General features: G+C 48.0%; 1 protein-coding gene across 3 annotated transcripts in view; it reads right to left on the reverse strand.

The window, feature by feature from the left end:
- TVP23A (trans-golgi network vesicle protein 23 homolog A) overlaps positions 1 to 15,323 on the reverse strand; it is a 28,457-nt gene extending 13,134 nt beyond the window's left edge. For 2 of the 3 annotated variants that reach the window (XM_014793449.2, XM_087416950.1), the window contains exons 1-2: positions 15,192 to 15,317; positions 14,863 to 14,942 (exon numbers count right to left, since the gene is read on the reverse strand). In XM_014793449.2, coding sequence (XP_014648935.2) covers positions 14,863 to 14,942; positions 15,192 to 15,200 — 89 coding nt within the window. In that variant the 5' untranslated portion in view covers positions 15,201 to 15,317. Of the gene's footprint in view, positions 1 to 14,862; positions 14,943 to 15,191 lie in introns of all 3 variants that reach the window. The other variant, XM_087416951.1, reaches the window with a different exon arrangement.
- Between the last annotated feature and the right edge of the window lie 380 nt (positions 15,324 to 15,703).

Here is a 15,703-nt window from a genome sequence, read left to right on the forward strand (position 1 = left end):
GAGAGGGGATGAGTGCTTTTGGTTTTAACCCCATATATGCTGGGTTTCATGTAGGGGAACTGGTATCAGGGCCGGCATCAGAATTGTTGCTTAATGTATGCAGGGCTTCAGTTTGCGAAGATGAAAACGCTCTGGAGATGGATGGTGGTGATGGTTACACAACAATGGGACGTATTTAATGCCACTGAACTGTACACTTGAAAATGGTTAAAATGGTAAATTTGATGTTATGCATATTTAACCACAATAAAAAAAACAGGAAAGAAAAAGGAATGAAGTTCTGACACCTGCTACAACATGGAGGAACCTTGAAAACATATGCTCAGGGAAAGAAGGCAGACACAAAGGGTCACATATTGTAGGATTCCACTCATATGAAATGTCCAGAAGAGGCAAATCTATAGAGATGGAAAGCAGATCCGTGCTTGCCAGGGGCTCGGGGGACGGGGGAATGGGGAGTGACTGCTTAATGGGTCCAGGGTTTCCTTTTGGGGTGATGAAAATGTTCTAGAACTAGACAGTGAGGATGGTTGCACAACACTGTGAATGTACTAAATGCCAACGAACTGTTCATTTTAAAATGGTTAAAATAGTCAATTTTACATTATGTGTATTTTACCACAATTTAAAAGAGAGAGGGAGAAAAGAAATGGGGGAAGGAGAGACACTGCCTTCCCTGGCTCTCCTTTAGAAAGAGGGTGTGGGGGGGCAGTGAGTGGAGGGTCCTAGGTACAAGTTCAGACACACATTATCAGACGCCCGGATTCAAATCCCAGCTCCACCACGGAGGACCTGTGTGACCTGGAACAAGTGACTTCTCTCGTGTGTCCTCATCTGTAAAACGGGATGATAAGAGTCAGGACTGCTGCGATGCACAACGCCATTTGTTCCTTCTTTGGGCTGGGATCTGTGAGCAGCCAGCTTCTGAGATGGTCCCCAATGATCCCAACCTCCCATTATTCACACCTTTGTGTAGTCCCTTCCCACAATGAACCACCAGGGCCAGGCTGCGTGACTGACAGAATACATCAGAAGTGGTTGTGTGTCACTTCTGAGATTATAAAAGCCACTGTGGCTTCTGCCTTGGTCACTCTGTCTTGCTCTCTTCCTTGCTGTCCCTGGGGGAAGCCAGCTGCCATTTTGAGAGCAGCCCAATGGAGAGGCCCACGTGGGAAGGAACTGAGGCCTCCTGCCAACAGCCATGTGAGGGAGCCATCTTGGAAATGGCTCCTCCCACCCCAGTCGAGCCTTCATATGACTGCAACCTCATGGCACCCTGAGCCGGAACCACTCAGCTAAGCTGCTCCCACATCCCTGACCTTCAGGCACCACGTGAGATAATAAATCTTTGTTGCCTGAAGCCGCTAAGTTTGGGGGTAATTTGTTATGCAGCAATAGCTCACTAATACAGGCCCTAACATTGAAGAGTTTTAACTCTGTATAACCCATGTTATGTTTTGTCAGCTGGTTTCAATGGGCAGGACAGACAAGATCAGGTTCCTCTAAGAATCCCAGTGGTAAAATGAAGGCCCCCAGTCTTACTTGAAGACAGCTTGGGGGGGGCGGGGATCATGAGAGCAACTGCAGTTACGCTGACGTCTTTGAAACAGGAGACTCAGCGTTTTTAACTGAGGGAGAGAAAAAAGCAGAGAGGCCAAGGCCTGATTTTCCAGAAGGCTGGAGTGGAAGTCAGGCAGCAGGAAGGCGCTTAGAGCAGGTGTAGGCTGGGAGAGGTCAAAGAAGGCAAGGAACCCATATTCCTGTTTGTGTTCACCCTGGCTCTGAGCGGGCTGCTTTTTTTTGCACTGGAAGTAGAAAGTAGAATTCACACATTTATGTGCTTTCATTTCTAAAGAGCTACCAGATTCTGCCAGAAAGTGGGCAGGCCTTGAAGGCATCCAATATTAGCTCTTGCGTGAGCATGGGTCGTAAACTGGCTCTTTGGAGCTTCCAGTTCCTCATTTGCAAAATGGAGAGGATCCCATCTTTACTTGCATTTTAATTTTTGACCATTTTAATGTGTCTGGAATCAGGGTGCATCCACTAATTGTTGGAAATATTACTCTGGTATTTATTTCCCACCCCCAAGAGCCATAACGGAACCAGCGTACCTTAAAATGATAGCATCTTATAAACAAAGAGCCTGCCTTACAGGCTATTTAATGAGAGAACTGAGTAAAATCTTATTAATTCATTCAGCAAATACTGAATCACTACCACAGCCTGGCCTGTGGGATCCCCGTTAAACTAGTTTCTTTCTTCTTTTAGAACAGCCTGTGACATTTTAAAAAACACTTGTGCTTTCTGGCAACGAAAGGATGTTCCACATCCAGTCTGACTGGTTTCTGCCTCAAGATTTGGAACCGACTCCTCTCTAAGGAGCTCTGGGTTCTGTGAGTGGGGAAGACAATCAAAGATCAAAATCTGGGGGCTGGGGTGAAGGGAAGAGGTAGCAGAGGGAAAAAAGTGCCACTTCTGGGCTACCTTAAGTGGTGACAGCTTGAAAAAAAATGTCCTTTTAGAACATAACATCATTTCTGCAGTATTTCTGCCAAAAATCAGAACCTGGATCTAATCATGAGTAACATCAGACAGACCCAAGTTCAGGTACATTCCTCAAAGTTACTGGCCTTCCCTCTTCACAACTGTCCAGGTCATGACAGATAAAGAAAGGCTGAGAACTGCTCCAGAATGACTAAATGCAATGGGCCATCCTGGATTGGATCTTGAACTGGGGAAAAAAAGGTGCTATACAGGACATTGGAATATGGACTGTAGATTAGATATAAGTTATTCAGTTTCAATCATTGTACTCTGCGTATGTAAGAGAATATCTTGCTCTTAGAGGACACAATGAAGTATTTAGGGGTAAGTAATGTGTGCAACTTACTCTCAAACTCTTCAGAAAACAAACACACACGTGCACACACACACACACGCAATTAACAAAATGTGAATCAGGGTAAAAGCTACGTATCAGTTCTTTGTACTATTCTTGCTACTTTCCTGTATGTATGTTTGAAATTAGTTCACAGTAAAAAGTTTTTTAAGTCATTTTAAGGACAGTCATCCAAAATATTATTTTCCGACTTAACCTATTTTCTTGCTGAATTTTATGATTCTCTCATCTGGGGTTTCATCAAATGCTCCCCATCACACTGAAAGCAGTGGGCTTTGTAACTGCCGTGGATGTGTATTTACTGTCTGCAGGTTAATTTGGTACTCAGAACGCTGACCAACGCTAAAATCGAAATTGTAGTTTAAATTGAACAAGGACATAGAATTGAATTTGCAATCAACATCAATGGTTTAAACTGATTTTCAAAATTGTTTAAGAAATAAGTAAGTTTGATAAATTGGGCTTAAAGCAACGACCTCACATTTATTGAGCACCTACTATCTACCAGGCACCATGCTCGATCGGGGAGAATGCAGTGAACAAAATGGACCAAGTCCTTGGGCCGGCCCTGTGGCTTGGTGGTTGAGTGCGCGCGCTGCGATGCTGGCGGCCTGGGTTTGGATCCCGGGTGCGCATCGAGGCACCACTTCTCTGTCCATCCTGGGGCCGAGTCCCACATACAGCAACTAGAAGGGTGTGCAGCTATGACATACAACTATCTGCTGGGGCTTTGGGGGCAAAAAATAAAATAAATAAAATCTTTAAAAAAAAAAAAAAAAAAAGGACCAAGTCCTCCCCTCACAGACATCGCCAGTCTCCGGGGGGGAGGCAAAGAAGCAAATGAGCAGTTTCAACTCAGTGTGAAAAGCGTCATTAATGGGGTAAGCAGAGTCACCATCAAAATGTTCAACAACGGACCCAGCAGGGCCACTGTCCAATCAGAATGGACAATGGTGCAGGGTCCCCCCCAGCTGCCCCAGTGGTCCCAGGTGGTAATCTTTCAGTTACAAGAGCCTGTCCCAGGGCAGGGCATCCACGAGGCTCTTGGCTGTTTACTGACATTTTTCACAAACCTGAGGGGTGGACACGACAGCTGGCCATCAGGCCTGGGGTGGACACGGGGGCTGTGGGGGCTGCGAGGAGGGGCGCCAAGCTCAGAGTAGGGGCTGCTTCTTAGCAGTGATGAGCATTGAGATCTAAAGAACATGGAGTTTCTTTGGGGGGTGGTGAAAATGTTCTGGAATTAGATAATGATCATGGTTACACAACCTTCTGAACATACTAAAAACCACTGAGTGGTACACTTTAAAGGGGTGAAATTTATGGTGTGTAAATTATATCTCAAAAAACAGATGAATTTTTAAAAATCTATGAAGATCTAAAGGATAAATTTGGCAGCAGAGAGCTCAGTGTCTATCAGGCCGGGGGATGAGCAGGAACGTAGGGGCTCAGGGTAAGTGGCCTCAGATGGCCACGCACAGCCTGACCCCCGAGGCTGGGACATCACAAACAGGCCTCAGTCACCTGGCAGCAGCTTCAAGAGGTTTGGAGAGAAAGCCACAGCATTAGACAGGAATTCCAACTCAGAGGGTCTCGCACCCCTGGAAAGTGTAGAAATGCTATTGTTGGAGTAATGTTTGCTCCCCACTGCCCTTGAGGGGTGGGGATGGGGGGCTGCAAACTCAGTTGCTTACAGGGCCGGGCTGGGCTGGTAAATAGGTCCACAGGTTGGGTGAGGGCAGGGGCTCGCCCAGAAGGGCAGGTCTCACTCAACTCGGCCCACTCTTTCGACTCTGATGGCTTCTCAAAAGAAGTCAGCAATCCAGATTTTTTTTAATGATTTAATTGCATATTATTAAGTGAAAGAAGCCAGTCTGAAAAGGCTACATACTTTGTGATTCTAACTATACAACATTCTGGAAAAGATAAAACTGTGGAGACAGTAAAAAGATCAGTTGCCAGGGATTAGGGTGGAGGGAGGGATGAATAGGCAGAGCACAGAGGACTTTTAGGGCAGTGAAACTATCCTGAATGATACAGTAATGGTGGATACGTGTCATTATATTTGTCCAAACCCATAGAATGTACAACACCAAGAGTGAACCCTAATGTAAACCATGGACTTTGGGTGATTATGATGTGTCAATGTAGGTTCACCAGTTGTAGCAAATGTGTCATCTGGTGGGGGATGTTGATAATGGGGGAGGCTGTGCATGGGAGGGGGCAGAGGATATTGGGAAATCTCTGTACCTTCCCCTTAATTTTAGTGTGAACCTAAAACTGCTTTAAAAGTCTAAAAAATAAAAATCATACAAAAAAATTTATGGAGGTAAAATTGACATCAGATAAAATGCACCATTTAAAGGGAGCCGTTCATTGGCATTTAGTGCTTCCCACTGTTGTTCCAAAACATTTCCATGATTCCAAAGGAAGACTCCACACCCAGCAGGCAGTTTCTCCCCATTTCTCCCTCCCCAAAGCCCCTGGCAACTACCAACCCTCCTTCTGTCTCTGGCTCATCTACTCTGAGCAAGTCAGATTTCTAACGTGACCTGTTCCAATTTTTAAATTTAAATTCACGTTCCATTAAAATACCTCCCTGGACTAAGAGAGTACGTCTGAGGCCTGGAATTGGTCGGCCGACTGTTCCTTTGCAATGTCTATTCTAGAGAATTTTAACACCCTGGGGAGAGAGGCATCTGTATTATAATGCAGAGAAAACGTGAAGAGCCATTAACACGATTTGCAGCGGTTTCTGAGTCATTCTGGAAGCCTCTTTGCTCCTGTAATGAGTGAGGAATGAGTAATTGGCCATGGGACACCCAGGGCTGCGACCTTGTGTGCAGAGGATTTCCTCAGGGCTGGGGAAGGGCCAGCCCCTGGGTCTTTCCCCTTGGGTTCCAACCGAATTTATTGAGTTGCTCTTTGATAAGGACTTGTCATCGCATCACTTGGGAGAATATATGGCTAAGCCTTGTATCAGCACTTACTCCCATCCCAACGAAAGGGAACACACACACACACACACACACACACACAAACCAGTGTAAGCATTCCCTACTTATCTAGAAATAGACAACCTAGAAAAATATGCCAAGTCGCTCAGAGCACAGCCTGCAGCTGCCAGAATCTGGACAAAGGTCAATTTAAGGCAAGTTCCCATGTGTGTCCCTGGAGTTCAGCCAGTCCAGCCACCAGCATCCTTCACCCTGGCCCCTTCATCCGCCTCCTTACAGATCTCACTGCTTGTGCATGGAAGCAGTGAGGCCACATGGCAGTCACAGGCAGCTTTCTCAAGTGTCAATCAGATCAGACCTCTCCTCTGCTTAAATCTCTCCAGAGACTGCCCATCAAAATTCCAGATTCCCCACCGGAATCTTCAAAGCCTCCCACATCCTTTCCCCTAACAAATCTCCAACTGTGTCTCCTCCTCCCACCCTCTCACTTTCTACCCCTGGCCTGGTTCTGACAATCCCTAGAATACACCTCCCACCTCAGGGCCTTTGCACTTGCTGTTTCCTCTGCCAGAACTCTCTTCCTGTGGATGTTCCCATGCCTGGCTCCTCCTCTGCATTCGGGTCTCAGTACAAATGCACCTCCTTGGGCCTCCTCTGAGCCCTCCCTGATCTAAAGGAACCCCCTGGCCCTGGACCCATTTCTCTCACACTCCCCTTTGTGGTCTTACCACTCTCTGAAGTTACTATGTTACTTATATGCTCACTGTCTTCTCCCTAATTAAAATGTCAGCTCCATGAGGGCAGGGACCAGGCCTGTCTGGTTTTCTCTGTGTCCCCCAGAATAGTGTTTGGCATGCAAAGATCCTTGAACATTTTTGTTGATTTAATGAATAAGTGAGTGACAATAGAATAAACCAGTGGTTCTCAAAGGAAAGGTGATTTGGAGGCCCCCTCAGCAATGTCTACAAACATTTTTGGTTGTCACAACTGGGGGACTGCTACTGGCATCAAGTGGGTGAGGCCAGGGATGCTGCTAAACATCCTACAGTGCACAGGACAGCCCCACAACAGAGAATGCCCAGCCCCAAATCTCAATAATATCAACCCTGGAATAAACGAATGAGTGAGTTAAATGCTCCAGGTCCATGCAGTCAAGCTGCCGTCCAATATCGAACATCAAGGAACCTGAGCAGTGTCCCCTTGCGGTCCCCAAATGCCTTCCCTGATTATGTGGGTCACAGTTCAGCAGGAATCTCCCTTGGGTGATTTTATCATTGGCACAGCTTATGCAATCAATTTCATGTTAACAAGAAATATAAATAAGAGGAAGTTAAACTGCTGTAGATGTAGGGACTTAATTTCAAAATACGTAATTTCGTGCCCTAATCAAAGAGAACTGAAATTTGTCTAGTTCTCTGATTCTGCGGGTTATTTTCCTCGGTAATCATGGAGCTTCCTTAAAATTAAACAATCAGCTCTTAATAGGAGCTGCTCATGTGTCGTATTTCTATATGTTTAGAGTGAGAAGGGGGCAGCGTGACTTGTTTCCCAAAGCCACTGGGGACAGGGTTCTGGGCGAGGGGTCCTCACTTACTGAAGTGAGCAGACTTCCTGGAGTAACAATAAAGAAAAACCAAAATTCTCCTCCTTAGTGTCTTGGAGCATGGTGTGTGTGTGTGTGTGTGTGTGTGTGTGTGTGTGTGTGTGTGTGTGTGTGTGTGTGTGTGTGTGTGTGTGTGTAACCAGTGTAACCATCGCCTGCCCCCCTCTCCTTCTTCGCCCCCCACCCCACCAGTGTCCCTTGGGTCAACGTCAAACACAGAGGTGTCAGGATGCTCCAAGTCGCCCCCAGTGCAAATTTACCTTATCCCAATCCAGACCCCAGACAGACAGACAGAGAACAATCTAAATTCGGCTCTCAATTGAGGGCGATTTTGCCCCCAGGGGACATCTGGCCACATCAGGAGTCACTTTTGGTTGTCACAACTGGGGCAGGGTGTGTACTGCTGCTGCTAAAATCCTACAGTGCACAGGACAGCCCCACAACAAAGAATTACCCGGCCCCAACTATCAGCAGCGCCGAGGCTAGGAGAGCCTGCTCTGAATAGTGGGGGCAGTTCTGCACTCTCATTTACTCAAGGAAAATATAAAGTACTCCCCAGAGTGAGCACAAGAGGGAAGCCCTGAAAATGTGGATCCCACAGCGAAGCTCATCCCGTCTCCCTGTGTGAGCATCTGGCCTGCTAAACACAGCATAATATAACACGTGGACTCTAGAGCCAGACTCTGAGGGTTCAAATCCCCACCCTGCAACTTAACAGCTGTGCGATGTTGGGCAAGTCACTTGACTCTCTCTTTCCCTCAATTTCTCTCATCTTGAAACTGATAAAGAGCATAGTATCTACTTCATAGGTTTGTAATACAGATTAGATGAATTATTATAAATAAAACACTTCGACCAGTGCCTGCATCTAGTAAGTGCTAGGTAAGTGTTTGTTATTATGATTTTTCATTCAGCATAACTTCCCCTAAAAAAACAGCTGACAATTTCGTCTGCGGCTCATTTTGAGGAACAGCTTTTGCCTCTCACATGGGAAGATAAACTGATAGTGGAAGACTTCTTGAAAGACAAAACATTATTTCACTTGCCAGGCTCGTCAGGGATTTGCAGGGCTAGTTTTGATTCCACGTGATTTTTGCCTCAGGACCTGGCCCCCTGACCTGTAGCTCCCTGTGGTGTCTGGGCCCAGAGGATAGTGTTGTTCTCAATTTGATGCCCATGGGCTGAAGGAGGACTAACCATGAGACGCTGACCAAGCGCTGCCAACAAACCAGCCCTGACAATTGAAACCAAAATCAGATCCATGAAATCCGTCTGGGGCAAGAGAAGATCATCCTACTTTGGGTGGGAGTCCATTGGAACCCATGAGCTTTGGGTCCAAATGAATTTTGTGAAGACGGTGCCTTGAAAGCATAAACATAACTTTCCATAGGAGGGATTCTCCAGCTCCTCGGACAACCCCAGTGTGACATCCTGTTCCAATTGAGGCCCTGCCTCCACCCCAGCCCTGCCCACAGAGACAGGACACAGAAGTCACACCTACAGGCAGAGAGCAGATACCATTTTTGAAGCCCATACGAGGTGTCAGGGGTCCCATTAGGCTCATTATATACATTGGTCACTGTATTTAGTCCTCTTAACACAACCCTGCAATGGAGCTAACATCACCCCCATTTTACAGATGAGAAAATGGGGGATCCAGAAGATGTCCTGACTTGTTCAAGGTCACTGTGAGTAAATGGGGTTATCATCAGGCCTGCCTGAGAAGGACCTGGGTCTCTTGTGGCAGGGTTGTATCTGCCAGTGCGTAGCATGGAACCACCCTTGGGTTGGAGGAAATGAGCTGGCAAGCAGGCTTTGGAACTCGGGGATCAAAATCATAGGAAAGGTTGGTGGGAAATAGAGGCCGAAGCTTCTATGCATCAAGGTGACTCACAGCATTCTGGCTCTCACGCTGGGCAGCCCAACGTGGCCCATGTAGGTGACAGAGCAAAAGGAGCTGTGTGTGTGGGCAGCGGCTGGATCTCCTGATGAGAAGAAGATGAAGTGTCGCCCCCTTGCATCCTTCTAGAGAGCCGAGTCAACATAGTTTTACATGAGAGCCTATCTGTGTCTTGTGAGGCTGTCTGCCAAGGCGAACCCGTATCCGCAGTTAGTTGGCTGGGGAATGGGGGAATCAAGGTCCAAACCTGGGTCTGCCTGATCAGAGTCCAGGCTCTTCCTACTCCCCAAGGCAGCTGGAAGCCCAGAGAACTCACTAAAAGTTGGTCTACAACACAGCATGGCTAAAATAGTTACAGTATGGCCCAGTATAGGCTTCCTATTCCTAGGAATTCCACTCCTAGGTTTATGTCCAAGAGAACTGCAAATATATGTTCACAGAAAAACTTGTACACGGATGTCCATAGCAGCATGATTCATAAAAACCAAAAAGCAGAAACAACACTAATGTCCATCAACTGATGAACAGATCAGCAAAATGTGCTCTATCCATACAATGAAATATTATTCAGCCATAAAAAGGAATGAAGAAATGCCAAACATGCACAAACCTTGACAACATGATGCTAAGTGAAAGAAGCCAGATAAAAGGCCTCATGTTGTAAGATTCCATTCATATGAAATGTCCAGAATAGGCAAATCCACAGAGACAGAAAGCAGATTAGTGGCTGCCAGGGGCTGGAGGGAGGAGGGAAATGGGAAGAGACTGCTTAATGGGCACAGGGTTTCCATTTGGGGTGATGAAAAATTTCTGGAACTAGATAGTGATGATGGTTGCACAACTTTGTGAATAAACTAAAAACCACACTGAATTGTACACTTTAAAAGGGTGAATTTATGATAGGTGAATTATATTTCAATTTAGAACACACACACAATATGACACCAAAAGCAAAAGCAACAAAAGTAAAAACAAATAGAACTACATCAAACTAAAAAACTTTTGTGCATCAAAGGACACAATCAAGAGAGTGAAAAAGCAACCTAGGGAATAGGAGAAAATATTTGCAAATCATATATCTCATAAAGGGTTATTAATATCAAGACTATACAAAGAACTACTACAACTCAACAACAAAAAATCCAATAACCCGATTAAAAAATGAGCAAAGGACTTGAACTGACATTTCTTCAAAGATGTACAAATGGCCAACAAGCACATGAGAAAATGCTCGACATCATTGATCACTAAGGAAATGTCCATCAAGACCACAATGCGGTACCACCTCACACCCACCAGGATGGCTACTGTGAAAAAACAGAAAATAACAAGTGTTGGTGAGGCTGTAGAGAAATTAGAACCCTGTGCATTGCTGGTAGGATTGTAAAATGCTGCAACTCTTATGGAAAACAGTATGGAAGTTCCTCAAAAAATTAAAAATAGAATTACCACATGACCCAGCAATTCCACTTCTGGGTATTTATCAGGAAGAACTGAAGCGATATCTGCACACCCATGTTCACTGCAGGACTGTTCACAAGACCTAAAACATGGAAGCAGCCCAAGTGTCCACTGATAGATGGATGAACAAGATGTGGTCCACACAGACAATGGAATAGTATTCAGCCTTGAAAAGGAAGGAAATTCTGACAGGTGCTACAACATGGATGAACTTTGAGGACATTATGTTAAGTGAAATAAGCCAATCACAGAAAGACAAATACTATATGACTCCACTTATATGAGGTATCCAAAGTTGTCCAATTCATAGAGACAAAAGGAGGAATGATGGTTACCAGGGGCTGAGGAGAGAGGGGCATGGAGAGTTGTTGTTTCATGGATACAGAGTTTCAGATTCGCTAGATGAAAGAGTTCTGGAGATCTGATCTGTTTCATAACAACATGAATATACTTAACACTACTGAACTGTACACTTAAAAACGGTTAAGATGGTAAATTTTATATTGTGGGGTTTGTTTTCACAATAAAAAAAGAAAAAAGTGGCCCACTGGGGAAAACACACGCACACAGAGCATTTCCTCTACCTGCCCAGGCGTGCTGTGGGGTCACATCCTCTGCTGATCCTGCCAGGTGCCCTCCCCGAGGAGCCCCCACTGCAACACTGCACCTCACTGACCTGGAACCAAGACTGGCAGGGCAGGAACCAGGTCTCGATCCCCAGGGCTTAAGCCAGCACCTGGGACACAGACGCTGGATAAATATTTACTGAACAAATTGTTTAGCAAGCACATGGTGAAGTCAGGCTGGTACAATTATCCCCATTTTACAGATGGGTTAACGGAGGCCCAACAAGGCAAGGTAACCGTCCAAAATCACAAAGCCAGCCAGTCGTAAAGGAAGAAGTGGCCACAATATCCCAGACTCCTGTTGTAGGGTCCCGTCCATAGTATCACCTCCTTTCAAGGTCAACCTGGCATCCATTTCAACATGGAATTTACAAATAACAATTCCCACCCTATACTAGTGATTCTTAACTTTTCTGGATCATGGACCCACTTGATAATCCAATAAAAGTTCGAGCCCTTTTCCTAAAGCAGCACACATATGAAACTCAGATAATAGTTTTCAGAGGGGTCCTGGACCCCCTAAAGCCCATCCATGGACCTCCGTTGAGAAGCCCCTTTCCACCCTGCTATCTGGGTGGGTTCATTTACTCTTAGGATTTCAGAGCCACCTCTATATTCTTGAGCATCAGAATCAATTAGAGATGATATTTTAAATTCACATTCCCAGGCCATCCCCTGTGAATCTGGTTAAGTAGGTCCAGGGCTGGGCGCAGAAATCGGCTTTCGGCACACCAGAGGATTCTGGGGTTACTGGCTCTCAAACACACAATGGTCGGTGAGCTGCTGCCTCCCCGGTCTCTGAATGCAGCCCAGAAGATCCCTGAGAGACCAGCCTCTCTTCCCAGCTGCCCACCAACCCTGGCCATTAGAATGTTCCGCCACAACCCAACAAGGACCACTCTGGGCTCAACATTTTTGATTCCGAGTGCTCCTGCACCTTTATCACGAGGCCAGGAGCCTGGGCATCGCCCTTGACTATTCCTGTCACCACCCCACATCCTGACCATCACCAAGGCCGGCTGGTTCTACCTCCACCGTGCCTCTGGGCCCCTCCACTTCCTCCATCACCGCTGCCAGTGCCCTGCTCCAAGCCCCCGGCTTCCGCTCCCTGCTTCCATCTGCCCCTACAGTCCACGCCCCTTCCTGCAACTCTGACCACATCTCTGCCCAGCACAAAGCCCTTCAGTGGTGACCAAACTCTAGAAGTGTACTGTCCATTATGGTAGCCACACGTGGCTATTTAAATCTAAATTAATTAAAATTGAACACACAAACTTGTCCCATAGTCACACTAGCCACATATCAACGCTCAATAGTCACATGTGGCTGGTGGCTACCATATTGGACAGCACAGATATAGCACATTCTCATCCTCATAGAAAGATCTAGTGGACAGACTTCAGGGTCTGGCCCCAGCCTCTGTTCAGACCACTCCCCAGCATCCCTGGTCTTGAGCCACAGTAAACCACTCTCAACTCTCTAAACTCATGATCTTACCTCTAAGTCTTTGCACGTGACACCTTCCCTCCTTCCCTGCTTAGCTAACTCCTACCCATCCTCCGGGTCTCAGCTTAGCTGTCACTTCTCCCCTGACTAGGTTAAGTGCCCAAGCTTTTGCCTATCACAGCATTTAAAACACTGAGTCATAACAGCCATGGGCATGCCTACACCCTACCCCACACACACCAACAGTTTTCAACCAGGGGAAAGTCTGTCCCCCAGGGGACACTTGGCAGTGTCTGGAGACATTACTGGTGGGGTGCTACTGGCATTGGTGGGTAGAGGCCAGAGATGCTGCTAAACACCCTACAATGCACAGAACCACTCTCACAGCAAAGTGTCTAGCCCAAAATGTCAGCATTGTTGAGGCTGACCATCCTTGCTCTAGACAACTCCATAAAGGTAGGGGTGTGTCCCGTATACCACACATCCCTAGCCACCAGCCCAGAGCTAGGCATACAGCAGGTGCTCAATAAAGACAGAACATGTAACGAGTTTAGATGTTCTACAAGATTCTTTCCCCAGGATTCCCATTCTCTTTCAGTGTCTTTCCTTAAAGACAATCACTGGTCATAGGGTAGGCTGAATAATGGGCCCCCAATCATCCAGGTCCCAGTCCCTGGAACCTGTGAATGAGGCCTTATATGCAAAAGGGACTTTGCGGATGTGATGAAGTTAAGGATCTCCAGATGGGGAGATTGTCCGGGTGGGCCCTAAATGCAGTCACAAGTCACCACATAAGAGCAAGGCAGAGGGAGATGTGACACAGAGGAAAAGACAACGTGAAAATGGGGCAGAGAGAAGTTTGAAGAGGCTACACAGCTGGCCTTGAAGATGGAGGGAGGGGCCCCAAGCCAGCAGCCACCAGGAGCTGGAAAAGGCAAGGAGCAGATTTTCCCCTAGAGCTGCCGGAGGGAGAGTGGCCCTGCCGACACCCTGGTTCAGCCCAGGGAAACTGATTTTGGACTTTTGGCTTCTGGAACTGTGAGAGAATAAATGTCTGTTGTTTTAAGCCAACAAGTTTATGGTGCTTTGTTACAGCAGCCACAGGAAACTAATACCATCCTATTCCATTTACTGGATTTGAATCAGAGAATTTTAGTGCCAGGTGCCAGGCCCGCACGCCTGCTGGCTCTAATGGCTGGAAAGAGAGATGGGACAGAAGCAGGTGAGTGAGTGTGGCTGAGCCAAGGGTGCTTCTAGATGTGGCAGCTGCCTGGGTCATCAGTGTCCATGGGTCATTCCTCACACCTTAGTCCTGCCGCCTTCTGGGATGCCAAAGGTCTCAGGCAGGCAAGTGACTTGACTCAGGACACTATGTCTGTCTGTCTGGAGCTGGAACAGGGATTAGTATAAAAATTCAATCCCTTGTCCACCTCTCTAGCCTCCTGACAACCCCTCTCTCCTCCCCTACCATGTTCCAGACACAGTGGCTTTTCTCTGACCTTCCAACACAGCCTCGCCTCTGGGCCTTTGCCTGAGGCCTTTGCACCTGCTGTTCCTTCCCTTTGGAACACCCTTCCTCCAAAGTCTCCCATGGCTGGCTGCTTCTCATCATTCAGGTCTCAGCTCAAATGTCACCTCCTCAGACAGGCCCTCCCTGATTGCACTAGGGCAAATAGCCTTCCTCAGTTACTTTCTCTTTCATCACACTGTTGATTTTCTTCCCAGCTCTTCTCACACTCTGTCATCATCTTGTTAATATCTTTGTTTGCCTGTTCAATGTTAGTGCCCTCCCGCACAGACTGCAGGCTCCAGCAGCCTTGTCTGATCTGTCCAGGGAGTGTCCCTAGCCCACGTCTCCCACACACTAGGTGCTCAGTATATTGTGAATGAATGGATGGATGAGTAGGTGAGCGAATGTGAGTGAATGAATTTGCAGCTTTGGGCGAATGTATGTTGCAGTCCCAACACACCTGATCTTGGCTTTCCGAAAGGCCAGCTCCTCTTCATTGCCAAAGTCCAGGGACACGTCCTCAGTGTCGTCCACCAGGGCCTGGGGGGACACCAAAGGCGGGTGGCAGGCCCGCCCGCGGTGCACATCCCCACCGCCACCCTCTTTGCAGGCGGGGCTCCTCCCCTGCGGCTGTGATCCGAGGCCTTCTCCCCTCTCCTGCCCGTTTGGGGTCCGGCCCAGGCCCAGGCCCAGGCTCGAGCATCCCTCCTCCCCGCTCCTCCCAGCGCTCCCGCAGGCTCCGCCCGTCCTCGCCACCATCCTCCCACCTCAGCATCCCCGCGGCCCTACCTGCTTCATCCTTCCCAGAGCCCACCTGGAGCCCACCGCCCAGGCTCCGGCTCCGCCTCTCGCCGCCAAGGGGCTGGGATGCCCTCCGGGCAGAGAACGGTGGGCTCCGAGCCTGCGCCCCGCGGCGCAGCCTCCGCGCAGGTCGCGGGGTGGGGGCGGGGCGCGCGGGGCCCAGGGCGCAGTCGCGGGCTGGGGAGGTGGGCTCGACTGCCCGGGCGGGGCGGGGCTTGGGAGGGTCCCAGGGCCCAGGGGCTCTCTGGGCGCTGCGCCTAGGAGACAGAGAGCTGACGCCCAGAGTGGAGGGGTCGAGGGCGAAGAGAGCGCGGCGGCGGGGTGGGGACGATTCCGGCTCACGGGCGGCCTTGGGGACCGTGAACAGTGATCCTGGGCGGAATAGAGCGGGCGGGTCAGTGATTGAGGTGGATGTTCCACAGATGTGGCATGAGCGAGCGAACGAGTGAATGAATGGATGTCGGTGACATCCTCATTCAAGGTTTGCAGAAGGTCGGTGT

Source organism: Ceratotherium simum, chromosome 26 (assembly GCF_057802395.1).
Source record: "Ceratotherium simum simum isolate JZ-2026a chromosome 26, ASM5780239v1, whole genome shotgun sequence".
Taxonomy (NCBI): domain Eukaryota; kingdom Metazoa; phylum Chordata; class Mammalia; order Perissodactyla; family Rhinocerotidae; genus Ceratotherium; species Ceratotherium simum.